General features: G+C 33.3%; 1 protein-coding gene across 1 annotated transcript in view; it reads left to right on the forward strand.

Moving 5' to 3' along the window:
* Positions 1 to 18376, forward strand: part of mon2 (Mon2 homolog, regulator of endosome-to-Golgi trafficking) — a 261987-nt gene that overhangs the window by 37049 nt on the left and 206562 nt on the right. Inside the window, exons 4-5 of the mRNA XM_085807699.1 lie at positions 7645 to 7708; positions 14087 to 14214. Coding sequence (XP_085663825.1) covers positions 7645 to 7708; positions 14087 to 14214 — 192 coding nt within the window. The remainder of the gene's footprint in view (positions 1 to 7644; positions 7709 to 14086; positions 14215 to 18376) is intronic.

An 18376-nucleotide genomic window follows, 5' to 3' on the forward strand; every position in this document is an offset into this window, starting at 1 on the left:
CTAATATAAAAGTTCATCTGTTGTGAAAATTTATGTGCAGTTAGTAGTATGGATCCTATGGAATCTTAAATAAAATTTTAGTTTTAGTAAATACATTTAAAATTTTAATTATTTAATAACCAATATGATTTGTAGTTTCATTTTTAGATAAGATGAGCTCAACATTTTCTGTGAAAATGATGAGGGCAGTGAGACACATATTTCCTCATGTAAATAAAATATCTTTAGGGCTGTATTGCACATGTCACAGATTTTAACTATAAGCCAATTAATTTAATTCTGTATTAGGCTTATTTTAAATTTAAATGGAACTTTTTGAACTACTGTAGCAAGAATTTAATTTCGGCAGTTAAAAGTTCAGTCATTATTTTCAGTTCTTTTGTTAGTTTCTCACAGCAAGAGAGAAAAGAGAGTTTTGTGGATAATCATTTTGGGGGTAGAATTGCCGGGAATAAGTTTTAAAGTTTTACAATTGTCAGCATGCGGAAGTTGCTGCTTTTTGGTTTTCACTTTGTTGATTGGGATAGAAGATATCAGTTCACAAAAAATAATTTGCTCTTTTTTGAAGAAAAAGGTGACGAGCTTTCATAGCTGCTATTTAAGGACAGGATGTGAATTTTTTTTTGCTTTGAAAGATAAAAAGGGGACTGGGACCATTCGCACAGTTGTTGGGGACTCAATTTACTGAGGGTCAAGATGGCAGGCATTGAGAATGGTTTATCCAGCTAGTTTGAGAGATTTTCCACTCTGCATTGATCAAACATAATTTTATTATTCAACTGTGATATTTTGGAGGGTGGAGAAATAGTTTACCTTAAATACTGCACAAGGGCGGAAAGCAAATTTTATCTAGATTTTAAGGAGTTGAATGAGAGAAGTGAGGCTCCTTGAGGGACATGTGGCCACTTGGCCTGTCGTTTCGCAAGTCCAGTTTCTTGGCAAATATGTATGCTGCTACAACATATCTTTGTAGCTACCCCAGCCGCTGTGAAACTATGTAGCTCTGCGAAACCAGCCACTGCAAGACTTTGTCTGAGCTTGACTTCTGTAGTCTGAAAATTGGTCTCTTCCAGCATTTTTGGACATTGATGCTATAAAATGATAAAAGAGTACACACATGGTCAGGTGTTATACAAATCTGACAGCGACAAGGCTAAACAATTAACAGACTGTAGGCTAACAGCTATCTAGAAAACTGTGATCACAGTTTCTCATGAATTTTTGAACATGATCACCCTCAACAGTTTTGTTGAAAAATTCAAAATTAAATAATTTTATATGTTAAACTAAACTTTGTACCACTGGTGCTGGACAAAATAAAAAGGAATTCTCTGCTGACAAAACTGATAATTGATATAAACCCAATTAAGTAGATAATATACATAGCATAAAATTAGGCAAAGCAACAACCTTCTGTTTGGCATAGATTTTAGTCAAGACTGTATTGATTTTGAGGGAAAACAGGTACAGGTCCCTCTTCATCAGTAGCAAAGAAATCTGTAAGGAAGGGAAAGCCATGGTTGTATATATACGCAGAAGGATTAAAGCACATGAGAAGGTAGCGCCATCTGTTACCAGGAGCAGTAATAAAAATTGAAAATTTAAGCTAATGAAATTTTAAAAGCATTAGGAAGGACTGAATTGGAATTAAAGTCATTTACTAAAGGAGACAAATCTTTGTGAAGCTTCAAGAAAATCCAGTCAACCAATGGAAGAAACATTTTTGGATAATTTTTGCAAAGTCAAAATTTTGATTAAATTTCCAACTATGATTAGCTATCAAAGACTTGGGATTTCGTCTTTTCAGACATAAGATTCGTGCTGTTTTAGTTTGGCTCATATATCTCAAATCTCACTGACAAAATATTCTGTAAATTCCCCAAGAATTGAAGTCAGAAATTGAATTTTTAAGAATCGAAACATAGATTTTATCAATAGATTTGTTTATTGACAAAATGACTTGAAAATTGAGTTCTGTAGTATCCATGGAATTGATGGATTCCTCAGAATCTTTGCATGCTTGTGAACTCAATAATTAAGATCATTTGCCTCAGACTGAAGATCTGCTCCAGTGGTCACTGATGAAGCCTTTAAAAAATTTCATTGTGCCCTCAAAAAAGACATTTTGCTGTTGGAAAAAACATTAATAACCTTTTTGGGATTCCATTTTATCCTTTTGTCTATTACAAAATTGCATGGATTCTCCAGAATTTTCAAATTATTTACTCACCTATCAATAAAGTGAGGCGAAAAGAGAGCAAATTGAAGGCGAAAAAGCTGAAATTAGCAAGTCTTTAGTGACTAATCATAGTGTAGAGTTCCTCACTTTGTGAATGCTAAGTTATTATGGAACATGAAGAATCTTAAGAACAGTTAAGTGAATAACCGCTTGAGTTTGTGTGACAAGAAACAACAAGATGAAATGGTAAATAACCTTTTATTATTCAAATAAGATTTAACAGAACTCTGTCTTGGAGTGTACAATAAAAGCCAACACTAGGGCTTGAACTTGAGAGGCTAAGAAGTAAACTAAAACTGATTTAAACTAAAGAGATATAGCTGAAGCCATCAACGTTTTAATGCAGTTAGGGGTCTTAGCACGGGATAACTGCGAAGCTAACAAGGGCCTGAGTATGGCCGAGCAATAATAATAGCTTTGAGAGAGAGTAGCCAAAAGGCAGACGTGTGCAAATCAGAAACTCTGATTCTCTCTAACTCAGCAAGTAGAACTTCGCAGTTAAATACCGCTCTTCCTCATTACGTATTCAGAGTGATTCTAAAACTATGTTCTGGCTGGAAGTAATAAGTTGAAGTTAAGAATTTGACAGGAAAGGAACTTAAAATTTAACTGTTAATAAAATTAACATAATCCTTACAATAGTTCAAAATGTTATCAAGACTCATTGGTGAATTGAATTTTCTCAATGCTTTACACATCCACAAATATTTATCTTGTTTAGTTAATGGCGTTAATTCCAATCCAGTCCTTCCTAACGCTTTTAAAATTCTATTAACTTAATTTTTCAGCTTTTGTTATTCTTTGTGCAAACAGATAATACTATCTTTTGGCAGAAGTATAAATAGAGCCATGGCCTTTCCCTTTGTTGCAGATTTATTTCCTTCTGATGAAGAGAGATCTGTATCTGTTTATGCCCGAAATTGAATTTGGCATTTTTCTCTTCGCCTTTGTATCTCAAAGTAAAAGGTGGTAAATCTTCTCTAATGCCATAGTATAAAAATTCAGAATGTGCATATTTTTTAGCAATAGCAAAATATTGCATCTCATTCCCAATTTCTATAAATATGCTATCTATCATAATTATCAATACCATCACAGTCTCTAATGGAATACCTGAAAATACATTCCAGATTAGCAATATTAGAAAACTATAGCAATATACAGAAGCCAAAAATTTAATTCCTGAAATGCATTAATACACAGTATCATAAAACACTAGGGAACAACAACAACAAAATATTTACCTGTTCCTGCAACTGAATGCAACTACACAGCTGAAGACCCCCATATTAGGCAACGGGTGTTAGTCCAACCAAAAATCACCTGAGAGATGACACAAATTCACTTGCCGAGCACCGGGTTTAATGGATCTTCTTAAAATTCTCTCTTACCTCACTTTCGAACTAAGCCTGAAGGGTCACCATACCCTGTCGCCATCGCTGAAGACATTGCCCAGCACACCCACCCTACTGAACTACTGATGTCATCGGTTTTGACTTACACCAATCCCCCGGATCTGATTGTAATGAAATGTTCATCTCGGGGCTCTGAAGCCGTCGGGCTCGTGTTTTTATACCCTGCAGCTGAGACTGTCTAGGTAGAGATCCTAGCCAGTGGCTTCACAAGTTTTCCATCATCAACGCTGGGGGGGGGGCACTAGGGAAGAAATGCCCATACATAATTAATCAATCATCAGTTTCCTAAAATAACACTAGTTAAATGAATTCATTTAAAGTTCAAATTCATAGTCTGTTATCTGCAGATTTAATGAAGATTTTGGGTATACATTGCGTTAGAACTACTACTTATCATCCTCAGTCCAATGGGCTGATTTAGAGATTTCATAGGCAACTTAGAAGTGCAATAATGGATTATAACAATTCAAAATGGACTGGAATTCTGCCTGTAGTTCTGTTGGGTATCAGATCTGCCATTAAGAAAGCTATAAATGCTACTTGTGCTGAACTTGTTTATGGTACCGCACTTTAGATTACCCTTAGATATGCTTAATGCTACTAATTTCATATCTCATTCTAAATCTTATGTGTCATAGCTTCAATCAGTCATGCATTTATTTAGACCGATTTCAACCTCTAGGCATGTTCAGCCATCAATTTATGTACACTCGGCATGTTAAAACCTGTTCTCATGTATTTCTGCATATCGATTCTGTTAAACCTCATCTAACTCCACCTCACACTGGGTCTCATGCCGTCCATTTGTTAAACAAATGGACAAAAATGTTATCATTGAGGTAAATAACAAACAGATTGCAGTTTCAATCAATTGTTTAAAACCACTATATATGTTGTCAGAACGTATAGATTAACCTGCAATTCCTCATATTCCACAGGAAGTCTGCGAAGACTCAAAAATTGCTCCAAAACAAGTAGTTACCCACAATGGACGTCGTGTTCATTTTCCTAAAAAACTAGTCTCAGTAATATGATTGAAGTTTTCTCTTGTGGTTTGCTGCAAAAGTCATACTGTATAAATACTTGATTAATTTTTCTTTTGCATAAGTATTGGGAATTACGTAAAATTCTTATTAACTTTTCAATATTTCTTTTTAACCAAGTTATGCATTATATGGGTGTATTTCAATTAGAATTTAAGTGTATTATTACTATTCATATATTTTGTATTTCTCTTCTTTTCTTTTTTTAATGTACATTTTTAAGTATATTTTTTATGTGAATGTGCATATCTTAAACTGGAAATTTACAGCCAACCCCTTTTGTGTTGTGATTGTGTCATGGGGGGGATACTCTGTGACAGTCTGATTTTCAGCTGCGTGCACCGCCAATCCAAGTCATGTTGTGTACGTAAGAACTGTTAGCACAATGATGAACTCGTCCACTTTGCCTTTAGCTTGAGGGTAGGATGTATGAATTTTCTGTAGGAGTTTTTGTTATGTTATTCTATTAAGTTAGGATAGTTGTGTTAAAATATGGTGTATGTGAATAAAGTTATGTTTAATGAAGCGGAGTCATGTCTTTGAAGGATATGCACCAAGCCATAACCCTCACGCACCATAAGATATTAAGAATGCAATTCAGATTTTATCAATTGGCCAAGAAAGTGGAACATATGTCTCATTCCTTTCTTTAGCACAATGTATATGCTTTGTAGATTCTTGAATTTGTAATTTTAGCACACTCATAAAAGTGCAACAGTTGAATATTTTTTCCAGTAATTTTATTTTTGAGGCAATGCTTGTATACAGGGTGAATCTGAACAAATGGACAAAACTGTAGGGGGTTATATAGAAGGCAGCTATACGAGCAATATTTGTCATAAAGCGCAAGTGGTGAGAAGTTAAAAGGGTAATTTTCCACTGTAACATTTAAAGAATTAACACAAGAATGAGAAGAGATACTTCAGAAAATATTTTATTAACAGAACATGCTCGTAGGAATTGCTCAGAAGACTTCCACCAGGTGTAATGCTGGCTTCACACCTGTGGGATAGGGATTGATGCACATTTGCAAAGACACCAGGCATTTTCCAAATATCGCCACTAACAACAGCAATGCTGGCGACTAGATCCATATTGGTTTCAATGGGGCACTCTTAGATTAGGGTTTTCATATGTTCCCACAGTAAAAAAAGTCCAGACACGAGAGATCCGGTGATCCTGGTGGCCAGGCTGTGGGACCACTTCGACTAATCCATCGCCCTGGAAATTTTGTGGTTCGTATAACCAGCAATCCTCTCGGCAATCCACAGTAGAAAATGCCATTGGGTGCAAGGACCAACACTTTTTATACCATTTATTTTCAATGCCACCTAGCAGCTAGCCGTTTGCATTCCGACCATACATTCTATGATGATTATTGCTTGTATAACTGCTTCTATCACCCTTTAAAGTTTTTCTCGCTTCTTCAGATTCACCCTGTATTTCCATATGCCATTATGACATTTTTAAACATGTTATTAGTATATAAAATTTTAGACTAAAAAATTTTACATGAGAACTTGAATAATAATATGCAAATTTCTATTTTTTGAATTGATATTTGAAAAAATTAATTTATTTTGAGAAATTTCTGCTCATCAGAGGCAAATAAACCTGGTGCTTTTGTGATTTAAGTATCATAGATATGAAATACCCTGTATTGATGAAATAAGTTGGAGGATGAAGTTTATTTATAGTCTTCCATTATATTGAACTGTTGATTTATTTCTTATAAACTAACTAGCTATACTATGTATTTTATACTGGAGAATTAAAAATTCGCACACACTACAGTAAGCAGGTAAAGTTTGCTGGTTTATTACAAACTGATATATTATAAATTACAAAAAATAAAGTTTGTTGGTTTAGTAAACTACAAGACATGCTTTACAAATTACTAATATTTATTGCTTTATTTGCACGAATGCAACTTGAAAGCATGCCTTTATAACATACGCCTACAATGGCAGTTCTGTTCAGTAATACATGCCCATGTTCTTTTTAGAATGCTTAAAGCCACTTTATGGAGCACCTACATGCATCATTAGTCACCTTCATAAAGTTCTCCAGTGTATGTGAATTATTTGTGTGAAACTTTCCTTTAAAGTACCCCACCAGGAAAAAACTGGCCAACAAATTGGGTGATAACAGAGGCCTAATTCTCTTCAAATAATATGGTTGCCAAACACTCCACACAAGAAATTTTCGAATTTCTTCAAATATGTGACAAATGGCATCATCTTGCTGGAATGAATATTGGTGTCTTGGCACATTTTAATGGTCACTGTAGTTTCAAATACAGTTTTACAACAAAAATAACAACAAAATAATACTCAACAATTCCATACTTTTGTGAAAATTACCTGACTGCCCTGCAACACAGAGTTCTAGATATCATATGATTGTTAAAGAACAGATTATGTATATACTCTCTGTTAGTACTTCTAGAAAGCCTTTTAGTTACAGATGATACAATTATTACCACTGCAGTTCAGTGTATAATGAAACATTTCCTTAATGTACACAGCTTGATGACCTCTGTGTATTATAATAATGTTGTAAAACATTTTGCATAAAATTTATTTACTATCATAAATGTTTCAGAATAAAACAGAATGTCATCTCAGTTAATTTTTGGGAACATTTATATGGATCATGTGTACATTACATCAAAAATACTTTTTAAGAAATTTTTTCTGTGCTCATATTTGCATATTTGCTTCAACTAGTACTGCTGTTCTAATTCTCAGAAGATTTTCTGTTAATTTTATACCTATCTTAAGTTGTGTTGATTTTTTATGCCATTTAGAAAACTATCTCACCTCTTTTTAACTTTTCTTCATCTTTTTATAATAGGCAGTATATATACTTTAATATATACTCTATACATACTTTAATTTACTTCATTTGGTATGAATACCTAGTTAATAATTATTATTTTTAATAGGCTGCAGAATCTGGTATTATTAAAGTACAGAATGCTGCAACAAAGCATGATGACATACGCTTGGGTATGTTAAAATATTCACTTATATCATGTCCAGATTTTTATTATTATTAATGCAGAATATAAATTATAAAAATGCTTACTGTTTAATGTCACAAAATGTTTTGGATTTTGCTGCTAAGTTTCCATAATGAGTTTATATTACACCAAGTTTTATTGAAATTTGAAAAATGGAAAATCACTTTCATCTCTTTACTTGGGTTTGAAATGTGACAGAATTAAAAAAGAATTAAAATAAGTTGTAAAGTTACTGCTGTTTAAAAGCTGCTGGAAATATTGCTAAATATAATAATCCCTTTAATTCTTATCTTATATCTAACTGCAGCATATTCACCTATAAAACATTAATAATTGTGCTCATATTTAATCATATCTGAACAATTTTTGCTTTGATATATTTTTGAAGATTATAGAAGTTAAGTTAATGTCGAGATCCTCATAGAGTAATCCAACTTCTTGCTTTTAAGTTGTAGAATATGTGAATTTTTCTTTGATTCATGGGTAACTTACTGTCATTCATGGTGCTTTTCACTAATGAATCATTCATTTCAAAACTAACAGTAGGTCATTTAAAATTTTAAATTTTAGCTTGATATTTGTTTAAAAATATCATAGAATACTTGCATATGTTTTGTGAATTCAATTTTGAGAGACTGGATTATCATTTGAACAGACTTCAACAGTTTTATTCACCAAAAGCATTTTTATTTACATAATACAAAAATCATAATCTCTTGTGTTGTTAATAAATTTTGAAAGTATTTATATTGAAGAAAGTATTTTCCAGACATGGGACCATGCTAGAAAAGGAATTGTGTCTCAGAATTTATTTCATGAATTCAAATGTAATGCTGACTTTAAGTTATCTAATGACATCATTATTCAACGCATTTTTAGTTTTCTGTTTACAGAGGAAACAGTTTTCATTACTCATCATAATTATAAAAAATAATAATAAAATCTGCTGAAGCGAAATACATCCGATTCTCTTTTTACATGAGTTTTTTTTGTAAAGATTTTGATTTAACATAGTTTGAGGAGGGTTCTTAGTTAAACTTGCATGCTTTCCTTTGATCTAAATATGTTACTGGCCCAATAGTGCATTTAAAAAAAATTCTGCTGAATTTTACTTTCAAAGTATCTTTTTACTCATGGAAAATTTCGTTAGATTTACATTTATAATAAAGATGCTGCTCATGGACAATCTGTTTTTGTGTAGTTTGAAATTGATTCTTTGAAAACAGCTTGTACAAAAGCATTAACATAAATTATCATGTTTGTCACCTGATTAATCTCAAAATGTTGAATTTATTGTTTAAATTTATGGGGCAAAAAAGAGGTCCTGTTTTGCACCAGGTCTTTCCTTAATATGGTGTATGGATATCCTGTAACTGAAATGCAAATCTGTCATCTTGATTTTAGTTTGATATAAATTTTATGCATTGAACATTTGAATAAAAATATGCTAATTATGCAGCTACATTGCAAGTTTTTTCTATTTTTGTTCAACAAAATTCGACAAAAGATGTTCAACTTAATTTACGAGCATTCAGAAAAGTGCAATTATTTTAATAATATTACCTAATATATATAATGAGAAGTAGGTATTTTTCTGTTATCGTGTACTAATGCTTGCACCAACAGTCTTATTGGTGGGAAATCTAACTGCATAGCAGAACCTTAATGATACACAAAGCTTCATGAAAAAAAAAAAAAAAAAAAAAAAAGCTTTTAATAATAGTAATGTTTCATATATATAATGTACACAGTCCTGAATCTGTGCATGATACCAAATATGTGCAATCCTCATGTTTCTGCAAGCAAAAATAGATTGCAAAAATAGATGAAGTTAACTGTTCTCCACAACAGTTCTGTATTTGTACACAGCAAGTTTTTGCTTTAAAAAAATCATAGAATTGCAAAAATTTGATATGGCGTTCAGGCTTGTTATTAGTTATTCATGGAAGGTATAAGTAGGTTACCACATCTGGTGCACATTTGGCAACAGAAAAATATTTGGAAATATAATAAAATTTAAGTTTGCATGAATGTTTAGTTGTGAAAAGACTGTACAAAACCTACTTCATTCTGAATAAAGGGGTATCATTGATTTATGGTGGAAGATTATCTCAGATTTTTTTCAATTTGTTGATTCCAGTTTCTGTTTTTGCTCTTAAAAGTGTTTAGATGTTTAACATAACTGTTGCATTTCTACGGGTTCGTGGATTTGTAGTGATTGACGACAACTACGGGTTCATGGATTTGGAGTGATTGACGACAACACTCGATGAAGAATGAAAACAAATATTGTTAGCTAGTACTACTCAGGACAGCTGCATAAACACATTTACAGTCATCGAAAAACTATGACAAACGCTGAAACAATCAGCAATGCAGCCTTCGGGCTATAACTGTGAAGACAACTTCATCACAAAGCACTAGAGTACAGCTCTCAACTCAGTTCAGTCATTCTCGGAACTCAATGTACTCTCGAGACTTTGCATGCTAGAAATCGTAATGCGCTTGACGATACACTCAATAGCCTCAACAAAGCACTATCAATGCACCAACTCACGTTTCAGTAACTGGCAATACACTGGTACTCTGCATACAGGCAGGGTATATATAGCGTTTGGCCTGCCTTCGAAAACATTCTGGGCAAAATTGTTAAGAATTCATTTTAGAATGTTCTCCATCTGTCTATGGCATGTTGCCAAATGAGCAATTTTGCGCCAAATCTGACAACCCTTGTACCCGCTTTGCTTGGAAGCTATCTTACCACAGCTGGACATTTTGTAACAATACTGTTAAGATTTCTTTAGTAAATACTAAATTGAATGAAGTTATTATAGCTAAACATTTTATTGAAGATTTTGATGCCATTTAATGAAAGTAATGTATTACTTGATTTGGATTTTCACATCTTCTGAACTTTCAAATGTACTGTTGTGGCATTTTTTTTTCTGTAATTTTTTTAAGGAATAACATGACTTTGATTTTTGTTCCTCTTGGTGAAGAAAGTGAATAACACTTAATACTCATTATTTCAATCTATGAATAAAATACATTGATCATCAATTAGCATATTTATATTTGGTATTGAATTTGCTTTGAATTCATCATACTTTTAAAATAGTTTTTATAAAGATAACATACATTTAAAGAAACAAGTATGAATATAGGTAAAAGGACTATAAAGCCTAATTTCAAATTCACTTTTAATCAGAAATAATAGATACTGGCAGAAGTGAAACTTTAATGTTACTTGCTGATACATGGTTGAAAACAGCTTGTACAAAAGTATTATTTAACATAAATTATCATGTTTGTCACCTGATTAATCTCAAAATGTTGACTTTATTGTTCAAATTTATGGGGCAAAAAATGAGATGTGTCCTGTTTTGCACCAGGTCTTTCCTTAATATGGTGTATGGATCTCCTGTAACTGAAATGCAAATCTCTCATCTTGATTTCCTAGAATATACAAAACTGTTAATGAAGTCTCATGGAATAGCTTCCCACTCTTCTGAAAGTGCCCTCTTCAGGTTTTGAAAAGTCCATGGAAGCATTTGGCACATTTCAGCTCAATGGCCTAAAGACATCCCACTCATGCTGAATCAGAATCAAGCCTAGTGAAAAAGCTAGCCAGTCCCTTCAAATGTTATCTTCTGTTTCCAAGTATTCTGACAACAAAGCTATTGAATGTGAATAAGCCTTCTCCACTAGCAAATAATCTAGGGCCAACAGCACCTCTGTGACATAGCACACAATGTCCATTAGAGTTATATAACTGTAGTGGTCATTTGAGGATTTCATCCCAAACTGTGAAACCATTTCTGTGGAAATGAGATCTAACATGGGATGGGAAGTTGTACATTCCTCACTCCCTCTAGGTCAAAACATGACTGGAATCATAATGAAATCATTTCTGAACTTGCCAGTAAACAGTATGTGGTATCATTTCTCTTTGCGGCATTGAATGTTATGTGCCACTTTTCCCCTTGTCGATGCTTTTAAGTCGTAATCATTACTGATCATTTTTAGGAACTACATTTAACAGTACTGCACACCCAAAGTCCAACATGCATCCATTGTGCTATACATTGTTAGTTGCCTAATTTACATATTTTTTGCCATAACCTATACACAAAAGTCCAGTTTTGTATCAAGTTGCAGGTTATGAACTTAAATTAGTACACCATTGGACATAAACTGGAAACTTTAATCAGCGAGCAGAGTTTTCCAGATTATCCTTTAATTTTGATAAGCAGTGTATGCCAAATTGAGTGATTGACTAGATGATTGAAATTGAATACTGAATCATTCTTCAAGAAGCACTCATTAGTCTTGTTCATAAGCCAATGAAATCATGTACATTTCTATAAGTCACAGTTAGTGAATGTATTAATGAAATTCCTTGGTGGCTTGGTTAATTGAATGTTGTTGAAAGGCATCATATTCTAAAATATTCAAGAGCAGGATTTTGATAAAACAGAAAAGTATCCACTATGATGATTACTAAATTTTTAATGCAAGTATATTGCTTTTAAACTAGAAAGCTGGAGATAAAAGTATGACTTCAATTAGATAATGGTCACTGAGTGAGGACATTAGTTTGCTACAAAAACACAGCAAAGCTCTTAGTTCTTAAAGCGAGGGCAGATACTGAAATTAAAGCCAGTTAAGGAGATTTAATAGGATAATTTTATAAATTGCATAATTATGGCGATATTGTGAAATGTGCACTGATTTTTTTTTGTATTAAAAATTATGTATAGTGTTGCTGAGTGCATCATTATTGCAAGTGGATGCCCTGAATACTATATTCAGGTCTGTTAAATCATTCTTTTCTTTTTTTCCATTATAGTAAGTATGGCATCTCATTTTCTCTGCCATGCTTGATGCATAAAGTTTATAGGCAGAGGTTTGATAGTATGGGCTGTTATAGTGTAATGTTAGATGTTTTTATTTTGACAAGTATCTTGTAATAACTACAGTATATTTAAGCCAGTGATATAAACAGCACTGTGTAATACATCCCTGTTTTCAAGATGATAAAGCTTTTATTTATATAGCAACTTGAGGTGAAAGATTGGTTTATTAAACACGGCGATAAAATAGCTGTAATTATGTGCCTTAGTAATCAAAACTTGATAGCTGAACAATTTTCCATTATGTTTTGAAAATGTTATTACTTTTACAAAACTTCTTGAAAAGTAATCGTTCAGTTTTGTTTACATTCATGTGGCAAAATGGGAAGTACTTTATGATAGTAAAAGTAAATGCTATATTTTATGTATAGGACTAGTATTCTGCATCAAACTGCTGTTCATTATACTATAATTTGTAATCTGTTATTGCAGACTTTTATCATTATGTCTTGAATTTCTATCAATGTGTTTAGAAAATATTTTGTTAATTTTTTTTTTTTTAAGTTGCAGTATTTAAAATATATTCTATCACTTAGCTATACAAATACTGGAAGATCATGAAAGAAGCAACTGATTGAAGTGAAATTTATATAATATCCAGAGCTTGTGGGATATAAATATGATAGGGAATGCACTGCATATGCAGATAATGGGCACTTATGATACTATTTGCAATTAGTGTAAAAGAGAAGGGAATGGGTTTTAGTATGGGAAAGTATTTTATCTTTATTTTTTTGGCTGAAAGTATAGATTATGCTCCAAAGGGAAAGTAAAGTATGGTAAGAAGATAAAATATACGACAATGTGCTTCCGAATTTGATTGGGGGAGATAAATAACAAACCGTGTCTGGAACTTATCATACTGCGAAGTTGCTTCTAGTGTTGGTTAGATTCTGACCATTGTCATCTGAGTATAAAACTGATGGGTCCAGGAGGGATGTTTGGAATTACGTGTAGGCTTATAATGATATTTTGACACAGCAGTGCTAAAGAGGGCAGACATGTATAACTGGCTCGTATAGATCATACAGACACTAAGAAGGAAGCAAGGTGTGTGATTTGGTTCTAAGTATCTGCACATATGTGAGACATTATCTTGGACGTCATGCAATATTTATATCGCAGACATTGTAAAAACAAAACTGTTTTTTTGTCCTTGTTGCAGTTTTATTGAGCTGAGCATTAGTATAGTTTCATTCCAGAGTGCTTTTTCATCTTTAGTTTGAATGTGCTATTTTATGTGCAGTCTTCTGGTAAGAACTTATGCATTTATGTGAATTGATTCAAAGAAAGAAACTGGAAAATTTAATTTCGAAGAGTTCAGAAATATGTCAGCTAAATGTAGATAAGATATCTGCTTCTCAGCAAGTGAATGAAGGCTGTTTATGAACTAATGTTTTTTTATAGTAGTACAGTTCGTATTAATAATATCCATTTTATATTTAATTTAGCATTCCTTTCTGAAAGTCCAGAAATTTTGGAGCCCTTTTTCATTGGATGTGATACAAAAAATACAAAGATTGTTCAGATGTGTTTAACTGCGATGCAGCGGTTAATAACTCAAGAAGCTGTATCATCAGTAAGTTGCCATAATAAGTATTGCTAGCGTTTATAGAAAAATTTTGGAAATAAGTAATGAATTTATTTAAACATATGTTTTAAGTATTTTAAAATTTCATGTGTGTAAAAACATATGTACTTGTTTTATGTATTTTAAATATTGTTAAAACATGTGTATCATTTTTCATCAACTGTAAGATGCCTTACATGCCATGATTATTTCAGATGTCATGCATTTTCTTAAAAGAAAATGAGGAGAGTGGCATATGCGGGCCTTTTAATGTTTGTGAAAAATGCAACACCATGTTTTGCGTGAAATGTACTGTGATTTCTCCTCCAGAGTAAAGTGTGAAAAGTCAGATTTGGAAATTACAATATTAAATGTACAGAATTATTTCAGTTACTTCACAAACATTATTAATTAGTAAGGCATAAAGCCCTCTCTGGCAGTTATATGTGCCAGTATGTGGTTGGGCATGGAGGCATTTAAATGATTTATGTTGTCTTTTAGTACACCTTTAGCAGTTGTTCCAGGTAATATTTCATAGATGGTGCACTTAGCAATCTAGCATGTCATGGACATGTTCAGTTAGGAAGAGATTTTGGGATCTTGTTGGTCAAATGAGGGTATCGGTATACTGGAGACACCTCTAGGAGATGTAAACCATGTGTAACCAATTTGTGTCATGCTAGAAAATCCTGGAACATGTGGCATAAATGGCAATGCAACAAGTTGAAAGATTTGCGAGATCTGTCCTTGTATTGCCAGACTATATAGGATGAGTTATTATTACAGAATGCAGTATGCAAGGTATGGAATAACCTGTAACACTAACTGTTGCAGAGGAATATCAATATCCAGGCTTTTATTGAGTACGCAAAGAAAATTGCACCTCTAAATAAAATAAAAATGGTACGCAAACAAAATTGCACCTCTAAATAAAGTAAAAATAAACTGGAATGTATTATCTAGCCTCTCATATTAGGAGAGAAGTATGTTCTCACTAATAGTGATTTCTAGGTTCTAAGGGGGAAGGGAATCAGAAAATGCAAAGTTGCAAAATATAATTCTGTAGTAGATATAATAATCATGTTGCAAATTCTACAGAGTATACTGGTAGAAAGCAAGTACAAAATATTGGTGTAAATGCTAATGACCCAAAGAATGTGTATATATTCACTAATGTTTGTAAAAATGCAACACCATGAAGGTATTGTGGGAAATTAATGAAATTTATGCACATATTATTGATAGTGGTATAAATAAACTATCAAATTTATAAGGCAAAAAAACAATGTGAGCATCAGAAATCGGTAGCTTGTGTGTCCACCACACTGAGCGATGAGAACCTGTACACGTCGTGGCATTGAATAATACAGGTTCTGAATGTAATCCTGGGGAATGGCATTCCATATGGCTCTGACTTGACACCAAAGTTCAGGATTAGTGTATGATATTCTCCACCAGCTGTATGAGCGAGTTGCTGCCTGATGAAATCCCAGACATGCTCAATGTGCAACATATCTGGAGAATAAGGAGGCCATGGAAGAAGTGAAACCTTTTATGCCCTAAAGAAAATTTGTGCAGTTAGAGAAACCTGCATGAGCATTATCCTGCTGAAATACAGTGCCTGCAATTTGTGAAAGAATGGGAAGGTCCTGTGGCTCCATAACTTCCCTTACGTAGCGATCACTGTTGAGGTTGCCCACAATCTGCACTAGGGATTGACAATTATACCTAATAGCTCCTCACATCAGGATGCCAGGCATTTGTGCAGTATAATGCTGGATAACACGCTGTTGAAGCAGGTGTTCCCGTCTGTAACATCTGACGTGTACTCTTCCATTATTTTATGTCAAATTGTAGTGAGATTCATCGAAGAAAACAACTTGTTGTTGCAGGGCATGCTATGCACAGTTTTGACATGACTGAAGTTGGAGACATCTGTGATTCAGTGACGAGAATCCTGTGTAGAGGAACCCTTGCATGCAGTTCATGCTGCAGCAGATGGTGGCAAACCATAGAGCTAGACACCACAACACCAGTAGGCATGCTCCAACCTTGCGCTAACACACCAGAGGATGCTGTGCAATCCATCACAGCCATGCGTATGATGTGTCTGCCATCCTGTGCCATTGTGCTATTGCGTGCCCCACTGCCAGGATTTCACCTTGTGTGGTTCTCCTTCCTCTGTTGATATCTTCCAAACAAGCATTGCTGTTGTGTCATTAGGCTGCATGTGGGCTGCGATTGCTTAATATGAAAATCCACCCTCTCGCATATCGATGATGAGGTCTTGTTTGAATTCTGTTGGTTACTGGTATGGCACCCTCCACTGCTGATGAGGCATATTGACCTCTAATTAAATGGTCACTACAGACAGAGGATGATAAATAAATTTAATTGCAACTTTACAGTCCTTTCTATACATGGGACAAGTGGTCGATTCTCATTCCATGCATGTGCAGTCATTTTGTAATTTGTTTTAAGTTATCGCAGGCAGCTCTCGTGAACATCAGTAAACCTGGCAGAGCTCTCTGCTTCTTGAATGTCATAGTCCTTGTTTTTGAACTTTTGGTACCAAACCTTCACAGTGTCATATGATACAACATTAGTACCTAAAGCTGTACACATGATTTGATGACATTCTGTAGCTGACTTTTTGCAACAGAACTGGAAGTAAATGATGGTTCTAACCTTGTACTTAATGATAACGATATTTAAAAAAAAATTTCATTACACAGTGTTTTAAAGCAAGTTTCTTTCTTTAAAATGCCAAAAATTGTTTGACAAAATATGATTAAACACACCAACATAAACTGTTTGTGCAGACGATATTTGCGGTGGGGGGGGGAAACTTTCAGTAAAACCTGATATGTGAAGATGCATTGTAAAGATATCCTTGGTTACAACACGCAGTAATTCACTTTGAATAATAAACGAGAATATGGTATTACTTAATGAGTCTCCTAAAAATACTAATGCGACTCAAAGCAATTGAAACTTTTATCTCAAAATGCATAATTATATTCATTGAAACTTGGCCCAGCTATTCATTATTCCATGCAGTTTAAAAAAAAAAAAAATTGTGTATAAACTTGCCATAACCCCAATTCCATCTATTTAGAAATCATTGAGAACAGATTAAATGACTCCCACACAGTACATACATCAGGTGTATATATATTCCACATTTCTGCCAAAGAAACAAGTACTGAAACTTCAGTGTATTAGTTTGATGTCTAGAAAATAATAAATAAAAGGGTGATGCTTATAAACTCTCTGTGAATTAGTATAGCAATAAAAACAGCATGTCATTGGTAAATTAATTCCTAGAACATTCAGTTTTGTAATTGAATGGAACATAGCTGGAATCATTAAGAAATCCCAGCAAAAAAACAACTTTAAAATTAGAGAACCCCATCATAATCACCTCTAAATCATGTTATAATAGAAACTTTCCCTTTAATCTTCCATTCTTCTGCACATCCATACCCAGAAGTATAGTAAGATACAGAAAAAGAAATAAAAGTAAAAACTTGATCAAGCAATTTCATTTGGATTCCAGGTAACGAAGCACCTTGACTGCATGCAAGTGCTGCAACCTTAAGCAGTGTTTTAACATGATTTTTATCATGTAAACCAAGATTATTTCATTTTCTGAATTTAGTAGTTCAAAATTGTATACTTTTTTTCTTTTACTTAAAAATACTGGATATTTGAAAAATTATATATCTTTGATTGTCTGGCTGCACATTTAAAATGACTGTAGTTTTTAAAAAGACATTTAAGAGCATAAATTATTGTCTTATGTCAGTGTTGCCTTCTGATCTGGCTTGTGAACATGATTTCATTTGGGCTGTGCACATGTTCAAGTGACATTTATCAGTGAAAATATCTCAGGTGAATAAGCTTGTGCATTTAAATCCTGCTGCAAATATTTGAAATTGATAAATTTATTAGTAATATCATAAATTCTTAAAAGAATGTTTTATGTAATGTTTATAAATCTTGTAGTAATATTTTTCCCGTGTGCAAGAATAAAGTGATACATGACACTTTATGGATTAAATGAAGGAAGAAACGAGTGAAAACAAAATTTTTACAAATGTTTGTGCCATTCAACTGTTAAACCATGAATTCATTGCACTTTTATTTACTTTCAGTGTGTTTGTCTCAT

The sequence above is a fragment of the Stegodyphus dumicola genome, chromosome X1 (genome assembly GCF_044657685.1).
Source record: "Stegodyphus dumicola isolate Sdum_Otavi_A_Nest chromosome X1, ASM4465768v1".
Taxonomy (NCBI): Eukaryota; Metazoa; Arthropoda; class Arachnida; order Araneae; family Eresidae; genus Stegodyphus; species Stegodyphus dumicola.